At 45.0% G+C, this 22790-nt stretch overlaps 1 protein-coding gene across 1 annotated transcript in view; it reads left to right on the top strand.

The window, feature by feature from the left end:
* Positions 1 to 716: 716 nt before the first annotated feature.
* Positions 717 to 22790, top strand: part of FRAS1 (Fraser extracellular matrix complex subunit 1) — a 393348-nt gene continuing 371274 nt past the window's right edge. The window contains exon 1 of the mRNA XM_087935788.1: positions 717 to 1182. Within this exon, the coding sequence (XP_087791914.1) occupies positions 1098 to 1182 (85 nt within the window). The 5' untranslated portion in view covers positions 717 to 1097. The remainder of the gene's footprint in view (positions 1183 to 22790) is intronic.

Below are 22790 nucleotides of genomic sequence, written 5' to 3' on the forward strand. Positions count from 1 at the left end.
CTGCAGATCTTGCACTGCACCGGATCTCTCGCACTAGAGATCTTGCACTGCACCGGATCTTTTGCGCTGGAGATCTTGCACTGCACCGGATCTCTCGCACTAGAGATCTTGCACTGCACCGGATCTCTTGCACTAGAGATCTTGCACTGCACCGGATCTTTTGCGCTGGAGATCGTGCACTGCACCGGATCTCTCGCACTAGAGATCGCACCGGATCTCTCGCACTAGAGATCTTGCGCTGCATCGGATCTTTTGGACTGGAGATCTCACACTGCATCGGATCTGGGAAGAGGGGTGGATGGGTGTCTTTTGCTCGCTGCCGGGATGGACCGGAGGAGCCCGCGTGGTAAAGTTTTCCCCGCCGAGCAGCAACGTAGCCGAGCCGGGGACTCTGCTTGGCAGGGTGAGGGTGGGAGTGGGGGGTTGGGGCTCGATCCCCCTTTTCATTTCTCCTTCTGGAGCGGCGCCCGAGAGAGAAAAAGCAAGCTTCGCCCGGGACGCGCCGGTGGGCAGTTCCGCCGCAGCCTCGGTGGGTGGCCGGCGGGCGGGCGACGTCAACGCGGGATCCGGGTGGAGGAGGAGGAGGGGATCTTCCAAAGCCGTTGGGTGTGGGGGGGGGGGCGGGATTGCGGGATCGCGAGCGGAGGGGCCGGTCGCTCCGCCCGGGGGTGGGGGGGGAACTTAGGGAGGAGAAGTTGCGCCGGGCGCCCGCTTGGAGAAGAAGCCGCCGCCGCCGCCGCGCTTGGCGCAAAGAAGAGAGAGAGAGAGAGAGAGACGGGTCGCTTGCTTGGCGCTCGCTCTTCGCTTGTCCAGCCCGGACTTGCCTCGCGGTCCGCAGCCAGTCCGGCTCCTGCGGGGATCCCAATAAAAGAGATCTCCTCCCCGGGCCTCCTGCCTTTTGCCTCGGCTTCTTGTTTGCCGCCTTGCCCGGAGCCGGAAAGGAAGGAAGGCTGGAGAGCGGGGCGAAGGGAGGTGGGGAGGTTGGAGGGTCGCCTGGCTTTTTCTGATGGTGCCCAGGCGAAATCCCGCCGCGAGATCGGAACCGAGGAAAACCCCCGCGGGGCTCGCCTCTTACACCCAGCCCTCTTTGCTTGGCCATGGATTGCCCCGCAGCGCCGCCGCCACCGCCGCGGCTTCTTCTCGCCTTGGCTCTCTTCGCCCTCTTGCCCCGCGAGGCTGAAGGTGAGTGTGGACCACCGCCCCCATCATCCCCGGACTTCAGCAGCGCCAGAAAGTCCGGTGTGTGTGTGTATGTGTGTGTGTGTCGGAGGGGAGGAGGTCGAGAGAAACTTTAGTGGTCCTTAAAGGGACTTTCCGCGGCTCTTCTCCACCTCTGCACCTTGAGGGCTTCTGCCACCAGGTGTTGGCTCACCTGGCGTGCCCAGGTGGAAACCCTTGTCCCCCACATGGCATGGAGACGGGACGGGACCGGACCGGTAGTAAAGTTGGGCTGATTCTTACCTTCCACCGGCTTGTCCCAAAGGTGCTTTTTTTCCCCCTTAAGAGGCAACTGGACTTATTGGGTTTTTTTTTCTTTGAAGACGTTTCGCTCCTCATCCAAGAAGCTTCTTCAGTTCTGACCGAATGGTGGAGAACAGAAGGGTTTATATTCCTTGCAGTTATCCGTGGAAAAAGCTTGGATGAGTCCAGCTGCCTTTTTTTGAAAAAGCACCTTTGGGACAATCGTCACTTGGAGGTCTGAGAATCTCCATAGACCAGGGGTCTCCAACCTTGGCAAATTTAAGACTTGTGGACTTCAACTCCCAGAATTCTCCAACCAGCAAAGCTGGGAGTTGAAGTCCACAAGTCTTAAATTTGCCAAGGTTGGAGACCCCTGCCATAGACAGTCAGGAGTTGAGCTTGAGTCAAAAGGAGAGATTATTTTTACATGGGACTAGTAACTTCACAAAGTTATGCATCCTTAATTTCTTCAGTTTTGATACCTTCCACGGTGTTTTTTTCCCCCTAATATATAATTTTACTGAAAGTTAACCCAAAGGTGCTTTTTTTCAAGAGGCAACTGGACTTTCTGTTTTTTTTTCTTTGAAGACATTTCACTTCTCATCTAAGAAGCTTCTTCGGCTCTGACTGGATTGGTGGGGAATGATTCAGTCAGAGCTGAAGAAGCTTCTTGGGTGAGAAGTGAAACATCTTAAACAAACAAACAAACCCCAGAAAGTCCAGTTGCCTCTTTTTTTAAAAAAAAGCATCTTTGGGACAACTCTGAACCTGGAAGGCTGAGAATTCTCCATAAACTTCCACCGGTTTGCTTTCACACAAACGGAGGAGGACATAAATTAGCTGAACGAAGAGTTGGCCCCATTACATTGCAACGACCGTGAAGTAAGCTGGAGTAAGCTGCTCCAAGTCCACCTGCAGAAAATTTAAGGGCAGCCAAGGGTTTTTGGTGTCCCATTTTCCTCGTTGGAAAACGCAAAGTGCATAATAAAGCCAATACCAAATCAGGTGTTTTTAGTTGGATTTAAAGGTTTCCTGCAGGAAAAAAACATTCGAAGCACAGCTTCTAGACGAAGTCTGTGTGATGCATCAACTTCCAGATGTTCTATCCAAAAGCAAAAGCTTGTCTTTAGGATAGGATATCATTTGGTGAACAGGTACCAATCCACTGGTTGCTCTTGCTTTGTCAGAAGATGGTGGTTGTAGTGCAAGACAGATAGCAAACCTGTCATATCAGGGTCTTTATCCAAAGTTTGCTGTCATGTCCTCAATCTTTTTGGAGTTTTTTTCTTCCAAAGTGGATAATTATTTCTCTGTCAAAGCCGTCGGTTCAGCATTTAATATCTGCATCGTTAAAGCAACTCTAAAATTGTTTTCTGTACTGTACTTCCCATTTCTGATTTCCAAATTAAAACGCTGAAACACAGCACTGGTTTGGTAATGAATTCAGTATCGACTCCTCTGGGACTGCCTGCTTTTTTAATGTACAGGTAATCCTCAATTTACGGCCATTCGTTGAAGGGTTGTGGAAAACGACAGTGGCGCTGGAAAAAGTGACTTGCCACTCAGTTCTTGCGTTTAGCCTGCAGCCACAACAATCGACATTTGCACGATTGCCACTCAACATTGTCTTTACAAGACTTGAGGGGTGCGATGGCCCGGTGGTTAAGACATGCTGGGCTTGTCCACTGGAAAGTTGACAGTTTGAGACCCGAGTACCGCGCGACAGGGTGAGCTCCCGTTCTTTGCTCCAGCTCCTGCCCGCCTAGCATTTGAAAGCATGTAAAAGCAAGTAGATAAATAGGTACCACTTCAGTGGGAACGAAACTGCGTTCCGTGCACCTCGGCATATTGTCCTGCTTACCACATGACCACGGAAGTATCTTCAGACAATGCTGGCTCCTTAGGCTAAAAAATGGAGATGAACAGCGCCCCCTAGAGTCAGTGAATCACCACCCGCATGACTGGACGGGAAATTTAGTTTTTTACTATATACTGGCAGGATCCCGGGTTCATGTGGTTACCAGTACCCAGATTCACTATGATTCACGTAACAATGGTGGTGATTCACTTAATGACTGTGGCAAAAGGTAAAATTGGGTGTGACTTACTTAATGACCACATCGCTTAATGATGGAAGTTCTGGTCCCAATTGTGGTGTAAATCAAGAACTACCTGTATGTATAATAGGTACTTGGTGAAGTAGGTGTTCATTTTGCGCTACTTGTATACAGATAGCCCTCAATTTAACAACAATTCATTTAGTGACCGTTCAAAGTTACAACAGCAGTGAAAAATGTGACTTAATGACTGTTTTTCAGTTACAACCTTTGCACTTGACAAAAGAGTGACTAACTTATCAACTGCAGTGATTCACTTAACAACTGTGGCAAGAAAATGTCTCACTCAACAACAGAAAATTTGGGTTCAATTGTGGTCGTAAGTCAAGGATTACCTGTACTTTCATCTCTCACAACAGTATTTATACAAACTAAAACAAGTGACATTTAAAGGATGCTTTAGTTGGCTTGGATAGAAAGCATCCCCCAAAATAGGTAGTCCCTGACTTACAACAAACAATTGAACCCAGAATTTATGTTGCTAATTGAGAAATTTGTTAAGTGAGGTTCCCCCCCCCCCCATTTTACAACTATTCTTGCCCCATTTGTTAAGTGAGTCCCTGTAGTTGTTAAATCAGTAACACGGTTGTTAAGCGAATCTGGCTTCCCCATTCATTTGTCAGAAGGTAACATGACACGGCAACTGTCATAAACGTGAGTCAAGCATCTGAATGTAAATCGCGCGACCGTGGGGATGCTACAACAGTCATAAGTGTGAGAAATGGTCATAAATCTCTTGTTTGCAATGTTATTGTGACTTCGAATGGTCACTAAATGAACTCTGGTAAGTCAAGGGCTACCTATAAAGAGTTCTTGAATAGATTAATTCTGTTGCTGATAAATTTAAGGGCACCTTCCCCAGGTGTAGATCCTTGTCAAAAAAACACAATTTCCTTTGCATTTCTGTAATCTACCCCTTTCTCTGCTAAACATCAATAACTGTTCTATGTTCTTACCTGAAGTTGGAAGTGACACAATCCATGCAGAGAAAGAGAGGAGAGGGAGAGAGAGAGGGAGAGGCATAAAGTTGGGTTGTGAGGATTAATTCTTGGAAATCTTGCATAATTTATGGCAGCACACAATAAATCTTATTACTGCGCAATGAACTTATTTCCCATCCTCACCTTGGATTATTTTCAGAGAGGAACAAGATTGATGGCTCCTTCAAAAGGGGATTGTCATCGAAGGGGGGGTGGGGTTGTCATCTGGAATTTAAGCGTGCGACAGTGCATACTTTCACTGATTTTCTGTTCTACAGCCAGTCATATTCAAGTGTGCGTGTGGTTCATTGGTCTTGGGTTGGCCATCAAAGCACAAACAAAGGTTGGAGATGGTGTGGCATGGCCCGGTAATTCCCCCATCATGTTTTAGATTAGGAGTCTCCAAATTTGGCAATTTTTAAGACTTTTGGACTTCAACTCCCAGAAATCCTCCTCCTCCAGTCATGTTACCTCAGGAATTCTGGGAGTTGAAGTCCACAAATCTTCAACTTGCCAAGTTTGAAGACCCTTGTTTCAGATTAGGAATCTCTAAATTTGGCAACTTTTAAGACTTGTGGACTTCAACTTCCAGAATTCCACAGTTGGAGTGTTCAGTCATGCAAAATCTGTGTTTTTCTAGCCTGACAATTTGAAGATATATATGGACTCAATTCCCAGAATTCCTCATGGCTGCCTGAGGGATTCTGGGAGTTGAAGTCCACAAGTCTTAAAAGTTGCCAGGTTTTGGAGACCCCTGCTTTAGATCAGAGGGTTCATTTGCACCAGAAAAGAACTTGTGTGGGATTGGAAAGGGGTGTTTTCCTCTTGAAATTATGGAGTTTAAGACCAGAGAGTTGGAGTGTTCGGTGATGCAAAAATCAGTGTTTTCCTAGCCTGACAAAGATATATGAACTTCAACTCCCAGAATTCCCTGCACTTTGAGGCCATTTTGTACAGAAATCAGTTGCTCTCAAAAGCTGAAAGGATCTTTCTTGTTGAGTGACTCCTAATGGGACCAGCAAATAAATTATAAAGCGAAGCGGTAGCTAACCACGACTGTCCTTACGATCTTACTTCAACTTTCCTTTGCTTTATGCACCTGCGGAGGTCATAAATACGAGGATTGGGCACAAAGTTATTTTTGCATAGTTGCAACTGCGAACAGTCACTGTATGGGGTGGTTGCTAAGTGAGAACTGCCAATGTCTGCCTTGGTTCTTTGGGGATTAATGTTTCTGTTTGTGAAACTGCCTTTTAGAATCTTTTTTGTAGTTTCTTACCATCATTTGCTATCCTGTCCTCTGGGGAGGCTAAGAAGCACCAGTTATGGTCCTTGTAGTCATAAAGGAGCGAAGAGGTGTAGGGGAAGGGATGGAAAACTGAGGGATGCCTTATATAAAATCCAGGATGTTCCCACCTGTAGGAAACTCTTCTTTTAGTGCTTGGAAAAGTATTTTAGGTGGTGCCAGTAAAAGGATGAAGATTCTTTTGTGCTGTTTTTCTTTTTTTTTCTCCTTAATGGAAATTATTTCTGGAGTAAAACACGGCTCTACTTGGAGCGCGGAAATTGTATCAATAAATTTATCTCTCTGTAATAAAAGTGGGATTTTGGAAACCTAAGTGTTCAGACCCAGCAAACATGACAAACCCTCTGAAGTTAACTAAAAGGTTCCTTTGTTAGGAGCGCAGGCTGGCCTGGCAAAAGGTTTTTCTCTAACTGAAGGTAGCAAGTCTGTCCGGCCGCATCTATTGACCTCCGATCCCTGATTTTTATCCCCAAAACTAGGGTGGGGCTTCGCTAGCACCAGTGGCTCTTCTGTCCCAAGGACCGGCCCATAGATTTCCACTGCTCTCCTCTCCTGTGCCTTCTGTGCATCTGCGCGTCAGGCACTGGACCCAGTTGTTCCTCCTCTTCCTCATCAGCCACCTCCAGACCTGGGGGCTGTTGACTCTCCATCTGAGGGCTAAGGAGGGCCCAGGCTCTGCCTCCCTCCCTCTCTCCCTCCCTCCCTCTCTTTCCCCCTCCCTCCCTCCCTCCTCTCTCTCTCTCTCTCTCTCTCTCTCTCTCTCTCTCTCTCTCTCTCTCCCCCCCCCCACAGACTCCCACACTCGTCCTCCTCTGATTCGGCTGCTGGTGGGGCTGGCGGCCTTCAGGCCACCACAACACTAAGCTAGACTGTCATGGCGATGCCTTGGCCAGTTACGGCCTTCCAGCTTCAGTTTCCTGCCTGTAAAATGGTATGATACCGTGGCTTTGCATATGGTAATTCTGAGGTTCTGGCCCTGGCATTTCCAGTTTGAATCAATCAAGAATTCTTCGGCTGTGCTGGCTAGGCGATGATGGGAGTTGTAGTCCAGGGCTTTGGAAGAGCCCCAGATGGAGAAAAAGAATAGGAAATGGCTTTTTTTTTTCCTGCCCAAAAGTTGCAAATCAGCGCCTACAAAACTGAGCTAAAGGGAAAAAAAACTTCACCTGGAAGATGGCGGCCTGTGATTTGGAGAGTGGAAGTAGTACAGGTGATCCTTGAGTTACAACCATTTGTTTAATGGCTGTCCAAAGTTATGACAGGACTGAAAAGCTTGCTTTACATCTGTTCCTCACATTTAAGACTGTCGTAGTGCCCCTACGGTTGCATGATCAAAATTCAGGCACTTGGCAATTGGCATGTACTTACGACAATTGTGGTGTTTTGGGATCCTGTGATTGCCCTTTGTGATCTACTCTGGCAACTTCCAACAAGGAAAACCAATGAGGGAAGCCAGATTCACCAAGAACCACATGATTCACTTAATCCTTGTGGCCCCCAAAAAAGTCTTAAAATTGTGCGTGACTCACTTAATGACCTCTGCATATCAACAGATGTTCTGGCCCCAACGACGGTCACAAGTCTACAACTATCTGTAATTATATTGTATATATACGGTAGTTTATAATCAACTTATTGCTAAAAGTACTACAGATGTAAAAAACAATAGCAGTTGAAATATATTACCCTTAATTAAGGATTTAATTTAATTGAATTAATTTAATTAAAATTAAATGAGCCTTGGTGGCGCAGTGGTTAGAGTGCAGTACTGCAAGCTACTCCTACTGCAATTTAGCAGATCGAATTCCACCAGGCTGAAGGTTCACTCAGCCTTCCCTCTTTCCGAGGGGGATAAAATGAGGATCCAGATTGTTGGAGGGCGATAGGCTGACTCTTTAAACCACTTAGAGAGGGCTGTAAAGCATTATAAAGCGGTATATGAGTCTAAGTGCTATTGCTATTTATACACTGCTCAAAAAAATAAAGGGAACACAAAAATAAGACATCCTAGATCTGAATGAATGAAATATTCTTATTAAATACTTTGTTCATTACATAGTTGAATGTGCTGACAACAAAATCACACAAAAATTATCAACGGAAGTCAAATTTAGCAACCCATGGAGGTCTGGATTTGGAGTTACACTCAAAATTAATGTGGAAAAAAACACTACAGGCTGATCCAACTTTGATGTATTGTCCTTAAAACAAGTCAAAATGAGTCTCAGTAGTGTGTGTGCCTCCACGTGCCTGTATAACCTCCCTACAATACCTGGGCATGCTCCTGATGAGGTGGTGGAAGGTCTCCTGAGGGATCTCTTCCCACACCTGAATTAAAGCATCCCCCAACTCCTGGACAGTCTGTGGTGCAATGAGGCATTGGTGGATGGAGCGAGACATGATGTCCCAGATGTTCTCAATTGGATTCAGGTCTGGGGAACGGGCGGGCCAGTCCATAGCATCAATGCCTTCGTCTTGCAGGAACTGCTGACACACTCCAGCCACATGAGGTCTAGCATTGTCTTGCATTAGGAGGAACCCAGGGCCAAATGCACCGGCATATGGTCTCACAAGGGGGCTGAGGATCTCATCTCGGTACCTAATGGCAGTCAGGCTACCTCTGGCGAGCACATGGAGGGCTGTGCGGCCCCCTAAAGAAATGCCACCCCACACCATTACTGACCCACTGCCAAACCAGTCATGCTGGAGGATGTTGCAGGCAACAGAATGTTCTCCACAGCGTCTCCAGACCCTGTCACGTCTGTCACATGTGCTCAGTGAGAACCTGCTTTCATCTGTGAAGAGCACAGGGCGCCAGTGGCAAATTTGCCAATCTTGGTATTCTCTGGCAAATGCCAAACGTCCTGCACGGTGTTGGGCTGTAAGCACAACCCCCACCTGTGGACATCGGGCCCTCATACCACCCTCATGGAATCTGTTTCTGACCATTTGAGCAGCCATATGTACATTTGTGGCCCGCTGGAGGTCATTTTGCAGGGTTCTGGCAGTGCTCCTCCTGTCCCTCCTTGCACAAAGGCGGAGGTAGCGGTCCTGATACTGGGTTGTTGCCCTCCTACGGCCTCCTCCACGTCTCCTGATGTACTGGCCTGTCTCCTGGTAGCACCTCCATGCTCTGGACAATAAGCTGACAGACACAGCAAACCTTACCACAGCTCGCATTGATGTGCCATCCTGGGTGAGCTGCACTACCTGAGCCACTTGTGTGGGTTGTAGACTCCGTCTCATGCTACCACTAGAGAAAGCACCACCAGCATTCAAAAGTGACCAAACCATCAGCCAGAAAGCATAGGAACTTAGAAGTGGTCTGTGGTCATCACCTGCAGAACCACTCCTTTATTGGGGATGTCTTGCTAACTGCCTATGCTTTCCACCTGTTGTCTATTCCATTTGCACAACAGCATGTGAAATTGATTGTCATTCAGCGTTGCTACCTAAGTGGACAGTTTGATTTCACAGAAGTGCGATTGATTTGGAGTTACATTGTGTTGTTTAAGTGTTCCCTTTATTTTTTTGAGCAGTGTACTATAAAACAAGGTGCCTCCAAATTAAATGGTTCAAAAGTGTATAATCACAGCTTTGAGTGACTCAAAGGAATAGGTAAGACTTCTATATTTTTAAAGTGGTTTCACTGAAAATTGGTGCTTTCCAATTCCTGTTTATAATCTCTCTCCCCGATGTGATTCCAACTCGTTCCCGTGTCGTGCCGGTGTGTCTCTTCCCACAGTTCCAGGAGAGAGGTGATAAAGACCAGTAGTAAAACACTATCGCGTAAGCGATATCACTAATTCTCACAACCTCCTGTTCATTTAATCCCCTGATATTAGATAACCCGGAGATCTTTTAAGGCAGAAACACCGGTTTGGATTAAAATGCCCATTGGGCCAACCGTTGCACATCGAGATACGGGATGACTCCCCCCCCCTTATTTTTTTTCTCTTTTCTTTCTGTTTAATATCCTGTGTAGTTAAGCCTGTAAATGCGTGATTGACCTGCCTAAAATGCCTTTGAGAAAAGTTGGAAGTTTTGAGTGGTTTTTGTTGGGGGGAGGGATTATGCATTAGCTTTCTTCTGCTGCTCCTTCACGTGCCCCTGGGCCTTGGGAAGACATGTTTAATCTCCCTCCCTTTCCTTTCCTTTGTTTTCATTCATTATTCATCCCGGTGTAAGGAAAAGAAAACCACACCTGCTTGTAAAGGACAGGAAGGAATGCCAATTAAATGTGCAGGAACGCTTCGATCCGAGGAATTGTCTGCCTCAGCCAAACTGGGGAGAAGTCCGGATGCTGGCAAGGAGCGACCAGTCTACAAATCAAATAACTAAAGAGCATTAAAAAGTTGGGCTTAAACTGTTCAAGGTATTAGACATGGGCAGGAATAGTACAGATACTCCTCGACTTACGACCATTCCTTTCGTGATCCTTTGGAGTGAACGATAGCATGGAAAAATGTGTCTTGATGACCATTATGACCGTTGCAGCCTCTCCGTGGATCACGAGGTTGAAATTCAGAGGCTTGGCGGCCCATTCGTATTTATGACCATCACAGTGGCCGAAGGTCACGAGGTCCCCCTTTTGCGACCTCCTCACAAGCACAGTCAGTGGGGGAGCCAGGTTCATTTAACAACCGGGTTACTAAACTTATCAACTGCGGTGATTTGCTTAACAACAGTGGGAAAAGTTGCAAGACAGGACAAAACACATGTCTCAATTAACAACATAAATTTCAGGCTCAATTATGGTCATAAGTGGAGGACTGCCGGTGCTAGTCTCTTACTCTCGGCCTTCATTCACACATCCTCCTTCCGGTACCCTGTAATACGGGGATAATAATATTGCTCTATTTTATGGCATTGTTGTAAGGATGATGAAAGCGATACCCCCGTTTGCGTGGTGGAAAGAAGGATGCGGCCTTGATTGCTATTCCCGCCTGGAGGTTTGGGGTCTGGAATTTGCAGATGGTGGGCGTTGCATCAGAAGATTCCTAGCTGGGGAAAGCATGGTAGATGCCTTCTGATTTTAGGATGAGATTGATCTTTTCCTGCTTCCGTGTAGTCCGTGAATGTCCCAGGAAAATGTATGTGAAGGTTTGGTTTAGTAGTAAGGGGGCAGCAGGTTAGAAGCCAGGAGACAGTGAGTTCTAGTCCTGCCTTAAGGCATAAAAAGCTGGCCAAGAGACTTTGGGCCAATCCCCAGGAGATGGCGAGTTCTAGTCAGGGATGAGATTCAAAAACCCCAACAACCAGTTCTCTGCCTGGTTGCTGGGTGGGCGTCACCATGGTGGGTGTGGCCTACTGGATCTTCCAGGAGAGCCGTTTTTCGCCATCTCCAGAGTCTGGAAGCTTCCCTCGGGCCTCTGGGAGGACAAAAACAGCCTCCCCCTGGCTCCTGAGGCCCTCTGGAAGCAGGAAATAAGCTCGTTTCCGGACTTCCAGAACTTCTGGGAAGGCCGTTTTTCACCCTCCCAGAGCCTCTGCCCGGACCCTGCACTTACCTGCATCCAAAACGGGCCACATGGCGACTCCTGGGAGGCACGGGTGAGGCCAGCCGGTCGGTTTAACTACCAGTTTGGTAAACCAGATGTAAATTTAACACCTGGTTTGCCCGAACCGGCTGAATCCCACCCCTGGTTTTAATCCCACCTTAGGCAGGAAAGCTGGCTGGGTGACCTTGGGCCAATCCCCAGGAGACAGTGAGTTCTAGTGTTGCTTTGGGCATCAAAGCAGGTTGGGTGACTTTGGGCCAATGCCCAGGAGACAGTGAGTTCTAGTCCTGCCTTAGGCCGGAAAGCTGGCTGGGAGACTTGGGGCCAACCACCAGGAGATTGTGAGTTGTTAAGTAAGATTTGCTCCGTTTTATGATCTTTCCTGCCATAGTTATTAGTGAATCACTGCTTAAGTTAGTAACATGGTTGCTAAGTGAACTGGCTTCCTCATTGACTTGGCTGGTCAGAAGGTTGCAAAAAGTGACCACATGACCCCAGGTCACTTTTCTCACTGCCACTGTAACTTTGGTCGCCAAATGAACTGTTGTGAGTTGAGGACTACCTGAATTGAACATGGAGCTTCTCCCTTTGAATGCAGCCTTCAGCCAGTCTATACCGTAAACATCCGACACTTGGAAATCGGAGAGGGGGAATTTGAAAACCTTTCTTGTGGGCAAGTCAAATTATTTGCAAATCAGTCGAATGAAGGATTATTGTGGTATTACCAGCCTTGCCTCTTTGTCTGCAAAACCTGGGAAAAGAAGCAAGACTCTGGGATTAGAAACACTTGTGAGAATTAATTTGTTCCCCCAAGTGTGTGTGTGTGTGTGTGTGTGTGTGTGTGTGAGAGAGAGAGAGAGTGTTTTATAAGATGATCCTGGGACAGAAAGAAGCTGTGGTTTATCTAGCCTGTTTGTACCTTTCATGTGTGTTTGTGTGTGTGTTTGTGTGTGTGAGTGAGTGAGTGAGCAGAAACTAGCTAAGACAACTAGAAAATGGAAAATTCTCTTTTCCCCTATTAACTAAATTAAAGAGGATATTGTACAAGCAGAACTTACACAACTACAGAATAGAAAAACACATTAAACATGGAAAAAAAGTGCAGAAAAAGAAAGATGAAAAAGAGACCTCCCCCTTCATCCCCAACAAGCATTGTATAATCAACATTAATAATTTATCACTGTCTCTTGAAATATAACCAAACCATTCCCTATCTCACTCCTGTTTCTATAAGCCTATCTGTAGCACTTCATCATCTCCTATTAAATACAGTTGTTAAAGTTTGATAACGATGGTCAGAAATAACAATACTGAGTAAATATGACCAATGGTATCTATTACTGATAGTCCTTGACTTACAACCAGGTGCATAACCATCATTCGAAGGTAAAAAAAAAAAATACTAAAAAAAATTGACTTGCAGCCGTCGTAGCATCCTCACAGCCACATGAGCTGGCATGTAATTTACACTGGTTTCAACATCCTGTGTTCTCCCTTTGCGATCTTAGCAGCCAAGCAAAGTCCATGGGGGAAGCCGGATTGTGTGATTCACTGCAGTGATTTGCCTAACAACAGTGATTAACTAAAAGGTCATAAAGTCAGGCACGACTCGCTTAGCAATGGAAATTAAGGACCCAATTGCAGTTGTAAGGTGAGGACTATCTGTACACCCAGTATCATGGTTGACTCGCTACCAGACAACGGTATTGGGAGGGAGAAGGGAAGGCATTGGAAGTTGTTCTGTCCTCACTACACGTCAGTCTGTGTGCAGCTTGACACACAGCTAAACCCATATCCTCCAATAAAACAAACCGTGGGCGTAGATCTGGGTGCTTTATTGAAAGAACAGGATATGGTGAAACTGGGGAAAATAGGAATACATGCAATGAGAACCAAATACAAGATGGGGCATTTATTCATTGAATAAATGAATAAATACAAGCAATCTAAATCTCACTAGTGATGCTCTGTGTGTGGGATGTGGGTTTGTCCTTAGAAGACCATGTGCCACAGATTAAGATGGATTCTTCTGCCTTCTCCAAATGCTAAAGGAAATGGAGTCTGGCTTCCCAGCGTGCACTTGTTTTGAGAGTGCAGGCTGATGGGTAATGGGGTGAGGTCAGCTTCAAACAATATACTTGGTATTTGTCTCTCTGGCCACTAGATGGGGCTAGAGGGCAACAACAGTATATAAAAGTTATATGCTGGGGCATGACAGAAGGTAAGGGAAGTTTGGGAAGGAACTCTGGAATGCAAGTGTGCCGCTTAAGTGTTAGATAGACCCAAATCTCAAGGTCATTGACTGGGAATGTCTGAGGCAGGCGGACCATTTCCAAAATAAAGCAAGTGCAACTGATTGGTGGATATTGAACAATGGGAGCTCCAGGGAAGGAAAAGAAAATACTTTCCTATGCTATTTGCGTGTGAAAATGTCAGAACTGGCTTTTCCACTTCTGCACCCATATGGCTTTTCAATAAAGCTATATCCATAGAGAGAGAAAAATCCCAGGAGTTTCTTTTGCTGTTTAATGCAGGGGGGGTGATTGACACCCAATCTGTATCCTTCCTTTCCCTTTTTAACCAAAATCCAAAGTCCATTTTATCTCTTCAAACCATCAAAGTACAGTCCCACTCAGTAAACAACAAACATTACCAGAAATAACCGTCTCCATCTGGTTGTCATCAAGAAACTGTTAGACATCTCCCAAATAACAACCCGCTATTTTAACCTTGATTGAATTAACCAATGCTGTGGGTTTTTTTTCTCCTTTCTGCAAACCGTCTTTAAAAGCCTCAGAGAAAGTTCTAGCATCCGCTTTCTGATACCTTTTTGGTCTCTTCTCAAATTCTCGCTTTCGTCTTTATCAAGCCCCCTTTGTGTTTCTAACGTAGCAAACTCCAACAAATCTCTTTTTATCAATCCAGTATATAAGGAAATAAATAATCCCGATCGTTCCTCTGCTTTGTTATTTGTATTTTTCCATTTTTAAGTCATCTTGTAAATCCTTGTTTCTCCTTCTCGTGAGCTCTAATTCTCAATTCTACCTCTTTCAGTTTTATTCAACGGGTCTTGCAAAGGGGGAATTTCTACAAAGAATTTATTTTTTACTCTGAGCTAGTGATTTCATTGCTGTGAGAGAAGGAGACGGGGGTTCATTGCAGTTTATTATTTTACGCTTGAAAAGTTCAGGAATTAAGATAACATAGGCAGGTAAGGTTCCAGTAAATTATACAGGCAGTCCTCAACTTACAACAGTTCATTTAGTGACCGAAGTTACAATAGCAATGGATAAAGTGACTTATGACTGATTTTTACACTTAAGACCATTACAACATCCCCATACTCAAAAAAATCCAGATGCTTGGCAACTTACTCATATTTATGACGGTTGCAATGTCCGGGAGTCCATGGGATCCCCTTTTGTGATCTTCTGACTAGCAAAAATCAATAGGGAAGCCAGATTCACTTAACAACCATTTTAATAACAACTGCAATGATTCACTTTACAACTGTGGCAAGAAAGTTCGTAAAATGGGGCACAACTCACTTAACAAATGTCTTAGCAACAGAAAATTTTGGGCTCCATTGTGTTCCTAAGACAAGGATAACCTGTAATGTCTTGGGTTCAAATCTTCTTGCTGCCTCCTCCCAATTTCTAAATCCATGCAAGGGACTCAGATTATTCTGTGTTGGGTTGGAGTTGGCAGATCAGTTGCTTTGATGGTTCTGGATTTGAAGTTGTGTTCCCATACACTCTTTTATCATAGTTCATCTAATACACATATATCTGGTCAGGATAGCTGCTTTTGAATTCCCCTATAATGCCTCTCTCTTCCAGTGTGGAAAATGGACCCATTTCATCGTTGAGGACAGAGTGACTTTGAATTGAATTTGTCGCCTGGTGATTACATCACTATAACTGGTGATTAAGAAAGGACCAGCTGGCAATATTCTGAGCTTGTGCCCTTCTTCAGCATTTCTCAGTCTTGGTAGCTTGAAGATATGTGAACTTCAACTCCCAGAATTCCTTGTTGCTGGCTGGGGAATTGTGGGAGTTGAAGTCCATGCGTCTTCAAACACTGAGAAACAGTGCCCTAAAGAGAGATTAAAGAAAACAAAACAAATGGAAAACCAATTAAGTGGAATATCTATAGTTCAGGGTTGAAATGAGGGGTCCTTGGTGCTATCGGAGCTTGCTTGTTCTTTTGCAGACATTTCATTACCAAACTAGGTAATATCATCAATGCTGTTGTTGGTGTAACCAAATTTGGGCAATGAAACATCTCTGAGAGCTTCAAGGACCCCACAGTCCTTCCCCTGCCCCCCCTCCTCTTCCTTCTCCCTGAAGCTGACTCCTCGTCCCAATAAATCCCTTTTTGTTTAGGTTAACGTGAATTCCTCTCATTCACTTTCCAGCACAGTCCTGGCAAACAGTCTTTCAAGAGATTGCACAACTGCAGACCTTTATCAGTCTTGGAGAGTTGCCAGGCCAATATCTTCCAAACGCTCTGTATCAGGCAATACTTGGCAAGGAGTCAGGAACAGATCTTCACCTTAATGAATTGAACTAATTGTCTCCTCCAAACACCACTCCCCTTTCGCTCCTCTTTATTCCCTATGGGAGGGGCCATTCACTGTCCACCTGTGGCTTTACTCCCGAATAGACTCTTGTTCCTTAGCTGTTCCCTTCTCCTGGCAGCTCTGCACATGCGCACACTGGGAACAGGCTCCAGCTGTTCTTCTACCCCACTGATCTCCAAGTCTGAAGGCAGCTGATAACTGTCAGACGGCCCTGGCCCCATCTCTGCCTCCAATGCAGAGCCCTCATCAGAGCCTTCCCCAGACTCCAGGACTGGCCCATGTTCTTCCCAACCTCCTCACTGTCCGAATCCACTGGCCGCTGTGGGGGACCACAACACTCCCCCACAAATCCTACTCCCTTCTAGCACTGATGTTGTTACTTAGTTTGGGTAACGAAACGTCCTCAAGAAAACAAGCTCAGAGCACCAAGGACTACTTCATTCAGCTTAAGTGATATTCACAATACTCCAGGCTCGCTCACCATGTCTGGGGCATCCTGTTTTGAAATGCCGTGACCTTCTAAGTTTGCTTATAATCTTAGATGAGGCTGTCTGGCTGTGTCTTGATCTGGGGTTAAGGGCCTTATTACACAATTAAGACCTGGAAAAACTCCAGGAAGGGATGTTACTCTCTCTAGAATTATTAAGCGAGAACAAGGATTGGCAGTCTTCAATGCTAGCTGCATTATTTATACATATTAGTGGCTCAGCATGTTTTCTGTTGACTGGAAACACGCCGTTCTTTTATTCCTTTCCAAACAAAAAAAGGAAGTAAGTTTGATCCAGAGGACTACATACCCTTTAATTTGCTTAATGCAATAAGTAAATTATATATTGGATATCTCTTTCCAGAATGACTAGATTGTGTATGAAGTGAAAATATCTTTGTTGAGGAACCGGTTAGCTTAAAAAGGGACAATGATAAATTTCTTTCTGGTTTTTCACCATGTAGCTGAAAAATATTCTTCCAGACATTTCTTCTCTGTATATAGCCTTGGTTGATTTCAAATGAACTTTTGATTTGATCTCAAGGTAGAGACAGCTGGGGGGGGAAAAGGAGTTTCTGCTTTTTAATCCAATGTTTATTAAAACTTTCAAACAAACAAAAAACAAACACAAATCCATCTGAAGCATAGAAGGAAAAAGAAATAAAAGCAAAATGTAGAAAGAAGTTGGAGAAAAAATAGAAGATAGATAGATAATAGAGAGACAGGGAGAGACAGAGAGAGAAAGAGAAGAGAGAGAGATAATAGGGAGGGAGGGAGAGAATAGATGATAGATATAGATAGATGATAGATTAGATGATAGATAGATAGATAGATAGATGTAGTTTCTGATATTTTTCATAAGTTATAAGTGCAATTTGTTTTAACCTCTCTGTCTAAAGCTACATCATATTGCTCTTCTTTCTATAACCTATCCCGTCTAATCATCAGAGCCATAAATCACAAGTTCATTTTTTTTAAATTTTTACACAAAAAGTCCATAAGAGGCTTCCAGATATTATTAATAAATGAAAAATGAAAGGTTTTTCTTTTCATAGATAAAAGGCTGTTCCTTCTCAGTCACTCTCCCTGCTCTGAACACCTTTTGGGCAGCTGGATACATCTGTTAAATGCGCTTCCATGTTTGGCTTGTGGTCACTCGCAGCCCTGGAAAACAGCCACTCTCAAATCACCTTCAGCTGAACCGTGAGGCACAACCGGTTGTTTTGGAATACAGGGAGACCCTGTGAATTTAAAATACTTTATTTAAAATGACCACAGTTAGAATAGAATAACAGAGTTGGAAGGGACCTTGGAGGTCTTCTAGTCCAACCCCCTGCTTAGGCAGGAAACCCTACAGTTTGGAGCATTCACAACTTCTGCAGTCAAGTTGTTCCACGGATGGGTTGTTCTAACTCTTAGGAAATTTCTTAAGCCCAAAGTTTCTGTTGCTAAGCAAGGCAGTTGTTAAGTGAGTTTTGTCCTATTTTATGACCCTTTTTCGCCGCAGTTGTTAAGTGAATCGCTGCAGTTGTTTAAGGGAATGATGCAGTCATTAAGCAAATCGCCCCTTCCCCAAGGACTTTGCTTGCTGGAAGGCAGCTGGGAAGGTTACATAATGGCGATCAAGTTGATCATACACTCTGTAAACTGCTTAAAGAGGGCTGTAAAGGACTGTGAAGCAGCGGTATATAAGTCTTTAAGTGCTATGGCTACAAACACATGCCAGTTGCCAAGCACCCACATTTTGATCATATGACCATGGAGGTGCAGCATTGGCTGTAAGTGGAGAAACTGGTCATAAGTCACTTTTTTCTGTGCTGTTGTAACTTTGAATGGTCGCTAAACGAAGTTTAGTGTTGTAAGTTAAGGACTACCTATGATAGCAGAACTACTGATTACAATATATGTATTCTCCCTCTCTTTCTCTCTTCCCCGTCTCTCCCCCTCTCCCCCCTCCTCCTCCCTCCCTCCCCCTCTCTGTCCTCTTCTCCCCCCCTTCTCCCTTGCCCCCTCTCTCCCATTCTCTCTCTTCCCCCTCCCTCCCTTCCCCTCGCCTTCTCCCTCCCTCTCCCTTCCTCTCTTCCTGTCCCTCCCTCTCCCCCGCTCTCCCTCCCCCCCGCTCTCCTCCCTCCCATTCGCTCCCGCTCTCCTTCTCCCACCCTCTCGCTGTCTCCTCCTCTCCCTCCCTCTCTCTCCACTCTCCTTGCCCACTCTCTCTCTTCCACTCTGCTCTCTCTTCCCTCTCTCTCTCTCCCTCCCCTCTCTCCCTCCCCTCTCCTCTCCCTCCCTCCCTCTCCCTCTCCCTCTTCTCTCCCCCTCCTCCCTCTCCCTCTTTCTTCCTCTCTCACTCTGTGTCTCTCTCACACACAGTCATCCAATCGTACCCATATCTTTCTCTAGATTGGCAGGCACTAGACTAGCCCAAGGGAAGGAAAGCCACCAAAGCCTGGATCCAAAGATGACTCAAAAGGGTTGGGTGGCCTTCAGGACCCCTTTCATTCCCCGAGGTCCTCGTTAGCTCGGCTTTGTTGATTGACAAGAATGGCCGCTACTCTTGCCTTGTTGATTGACAAGTCTTGGTAGCTGATGTTGGGAATTGGGGAAGAGTTACCCATTGGCTCAGGCCCAACTACTTTTGTCTGGTGACATTTTTCCTCTCCTTTAATGACTTAGTTCCGTCTTACCTATCTCACTTAAGACAAGATTCCTGGCGTTTGGTCCATCCTCCTTCAGTGCCTCCTTCATCTTGAGGCATGGCAGCTTTCCCACTTCCCTTTTCCCCCCGGGGACACCTTCTGGAGATGCTCCCACAGAGGCACGGGTAAATTTTAGCCCCTTTCCTTTTCAATTTGTATATGAATTCACTCATCAGACTGACTAATCGTCCCTTTCCTGTATCAGCACATACCATTGAGTGGCTCCTGCTGTTTTGTATGCAGATAGTGGTGTTGCCACGTCTGTCGCTCCGGTTGCGATGAAGCCACTGAAGAAAAACGTGTTATTAAACATCAGAAACCAACGTTCTAATACTTGCACAAAATTTCCACAAATCTGTAACTGGCAAAATTAATGGGAATTTTTTCAAGCAGGTGCCTCTTTTACAAATTTTTCTGAGCGTGCTGATCCTCTGTCCTGCAGAGAAATGTCCCCCCGCCACAATCTGGCTGGTGTTTTGGTGTAGCTCTTCAGCTATCCTGAATGTTTTGCATTCAAAGGGAGCCGGCACATTTCATCCTTCTTATCTCAGATGATCTTGGTAGCCAAGGTCATACCTCAATTACTCTACAGTAACCAGACCTGTAGGTTTACAGAGATGGACATCATCGAAGTAATATGGTTTAAGAGCTATTTCGCAATTCCAAGATGTATTAAAAGGCTGTTCTACTTTGGGATGTGGTCCCCATAGATGGCATGGAATAATAGTTAATTTTTCTTCCAGTGGGTTTGACCCCATCGGTTCTTTGAGACCACGGTGAGGGGACTGGAGGCTAAAAACATAGAATGAGTGGTTGCAGGAACTGGGCCTGGCTAGTCTAGTGAAGAGAAGGACTGTCATGCTCCTGTCAGAGTCTGAATCCAAGGAGGAAGGCAAACAGCTGACAGGGAATGGGAGTGTGGCTCAGTTAGCTGTGGAGGAAGCTGGGGAAGGGCAAAATTCGACTGGGCAGAGCAGGAGAGAGATAGAACAAGGGAGAGGGAGTTCAGAGGAAGACTCAGGCCCACCCCCTCTTCATCCTAGGGCACGTAGGGAGGAACGGAGAAGAGAGCAATGTGGGTTGTGTGGCTTACATGGGAGGAAAGGGCCCTGATTCCCTTCCATTAGCCACACCTGGGAATGAAAGTTTAAAAGAGGTGAATCCTGACTGTGGCAGCTGTTGGGAGCAAACGTGACTTTGTGTTGTCTTTGCTTATCTGTGTTCCTGTGAGTTTTACTGTGCCTTCACGTCTGGAATTTTTGCTCCTACCCTGCCAAACGAATTACCTCAGTTTGGCTTGATTAGATTTATAGTTACAGTTTGTGTTGACCATGTTTTGGACTTGATTCCTGGCAGTTAAAGGCTGTTCCTGGGAGAATTTTTCTCCAGCCAGAAGGTAACCTGGACATTGTAGGCAAAGTTAGCCATTAAAGGGACTCTTATTGATTATCTGACTGAGTTGCCTTTGTGCCACACCCCGGGTCATCACAAGGACCAGAGGACACATGATTGCAGTTTTCCAATATTTGAGGAGCTGCCACAGAGAGGAAGTCAAACTATTTTCTAAGGTACCTGAAGGCTAGACAAGGAATAATGGATGGAAACTGATCAAGGAGAGATTCAATCTAGAAATAAGGAGACATTTTCTGAAGTTCCCCTCGGAAGTTGTGGGAGCTTCATCACTGGAGTCTTTCAAGAAGAGATTGGACTGCCATCGGTCAGAAATGGTGTAGGGTCTCCTGCTTGAGTGGAGGGTTGGACTAGATGATCTACAAGGTCCTTTCCAACTCTGTTAATCTGTTAACCATTTTAAGTCAACTTGGTGGGGAAAAAAATCTATTAGCAGGCTCCGTTCCCTAGGACTCTTATTGACTCTTTGAAGGAGCTAGAAATGCTTTTAAATGGTGTGTCTGGTTCGTAAATCAATCTAAGCCTGGAGCCTAATCACATAGCTGGTGGGTTTTTTTTTCTTCTTCTCAGTGGATAGATCCCTTCCTTCCATTAACGTTTTGAAGCTTTGATGATCCTCAACTCTGGCCTGTCTGGAGTCTCGTTGGCCTCTGCTGTATGCTGGATTATTATAGAAATTTTTCTTTTATTCCAACACAACTCTTGTGAGGAGCCACAGTAGAGGTTTGAGCCCCAGGCTTCATTTCTGGCCTGTTTGGAGGGAATGTTGGATGACATTTATCCACCCCCTCCTGACTAGATTTTCAGGTAGACAACATCATTGTCACCCCACCCCCACCCCTGTTTAACTGACCAGAATTCATATCTGCCTAAAAGACGGCTCAGTTTTCGGTCTCTAGGCGTATGTTTCTCAGCTTTGGGAAGATGTCGGGACTTCAAATCCCAGAATTCCCCAACAAGCCATGCTTGGCTGGCTGAGGAACTCTGGGATTTGAAGTCCCGACCTCTTAAAAGTTGCCAGGATTGAGAACATTATATGTTATATTCATCTTTTTGTTGTTCGTGGAGATTTGTAAGTATGATCACTTTCTATTTTATTGGAGGATAACTTTTCGAGATTTCACTTTTTTTTTTTTAAAGCGAAGACAAAAACACAGTGAAAAAGAAAACATAATATTATGAAGGAAGGAGATTCAGCATGAAAAGAAGAAACAAAAATGCAAGATATACCTTTACGGACATGCATACATCAATAAATCGAAGCCATGATTTATTACATCCACTCACGTTGATCTAAATTTAATCAGTTCTGTAAACAGTTCAATGAGAGTCAATTCCGTGGAATAGTTGAGGCATTAGGCTAGAAACCGGGAGACGGTGAATTCTAGTCTCGCCTTAGGCATAAATCTGGCTGGGTAAGCTTGGGCCAGTCACTTTCTTTTGGCCCTATGACGGAGGCTATTTTTGGGCCCTATGACAAACCATTTCTTTTGGCCCTATGACAAACCATTTTTTGCAAAACCTTGCCAAGAAAACTGCAGAGGCTTATCGGGGCCATCTGTGGGAATAGGACACAATTGAAAGAAAAAAATAAATACACTGTGTGTATGTGTGAATGTGTGTGTGTGTGTATAATAATAATAATAATATAATAATATTTTATTTTATTATTCATCTTATCTTATCTTATCTTATCTTATCTTATCTTATCTTATCTTATCTTATCTTATCTTATGTTTATTTCTATTGCCACAATCCAGAAGGCACAGAGAGAGAGAGAAATGTGTATGTATGTATGTGTAAAGCAACACACACACACACGCACGCACATGCGTACATACATACATATGGGATCTTTGGCCATAATAATAACAATCTTGTTAATCGTGTGTCAGGTGTTGGATGGATGTTTTTTCCTTTGGGAAACCCAACTGTAATTTGGCTTCAAACGCTTGCTTGGTTTCCTTATTTCCTGGCGATGTGGAACCAGATCCTGGGATCTTTCAGCATTTGTCACAGTTGCGCATGGGTCTTAAAAATGAGACTCTGCTCCTTTTTCCAAGAACAAATGCCCAGTATCTAGTTTCCATAGACGCTTTTACTGTATTGAGATCTTTCTTTTTCAAGAATAGTAACAAAATATGTATGGAGATTCTCAATCATTCAACGGTTGTCCCAAAGGTGGTTTTCAAACGTCGATTTGGGTTTTGCCCCCTTGAAAACATTTCACTTCTCACCCAAGAAGCTTCT

This window comes from Pseudonaja textilis, chromosome 6 (genome assembly GCF_049901715.1).
Source record: "Pseudonaja textilis isolate UNSWEBS1 chromosome 6, rPseTex1.2, whole genome shotgun sequence".
Lineage (NCBI taxonomy): Eukaryota > Metazoa > Chordata > Lepidosauria > Squamata > Elapidae > Pseudonaja > Pseudonaja textilis.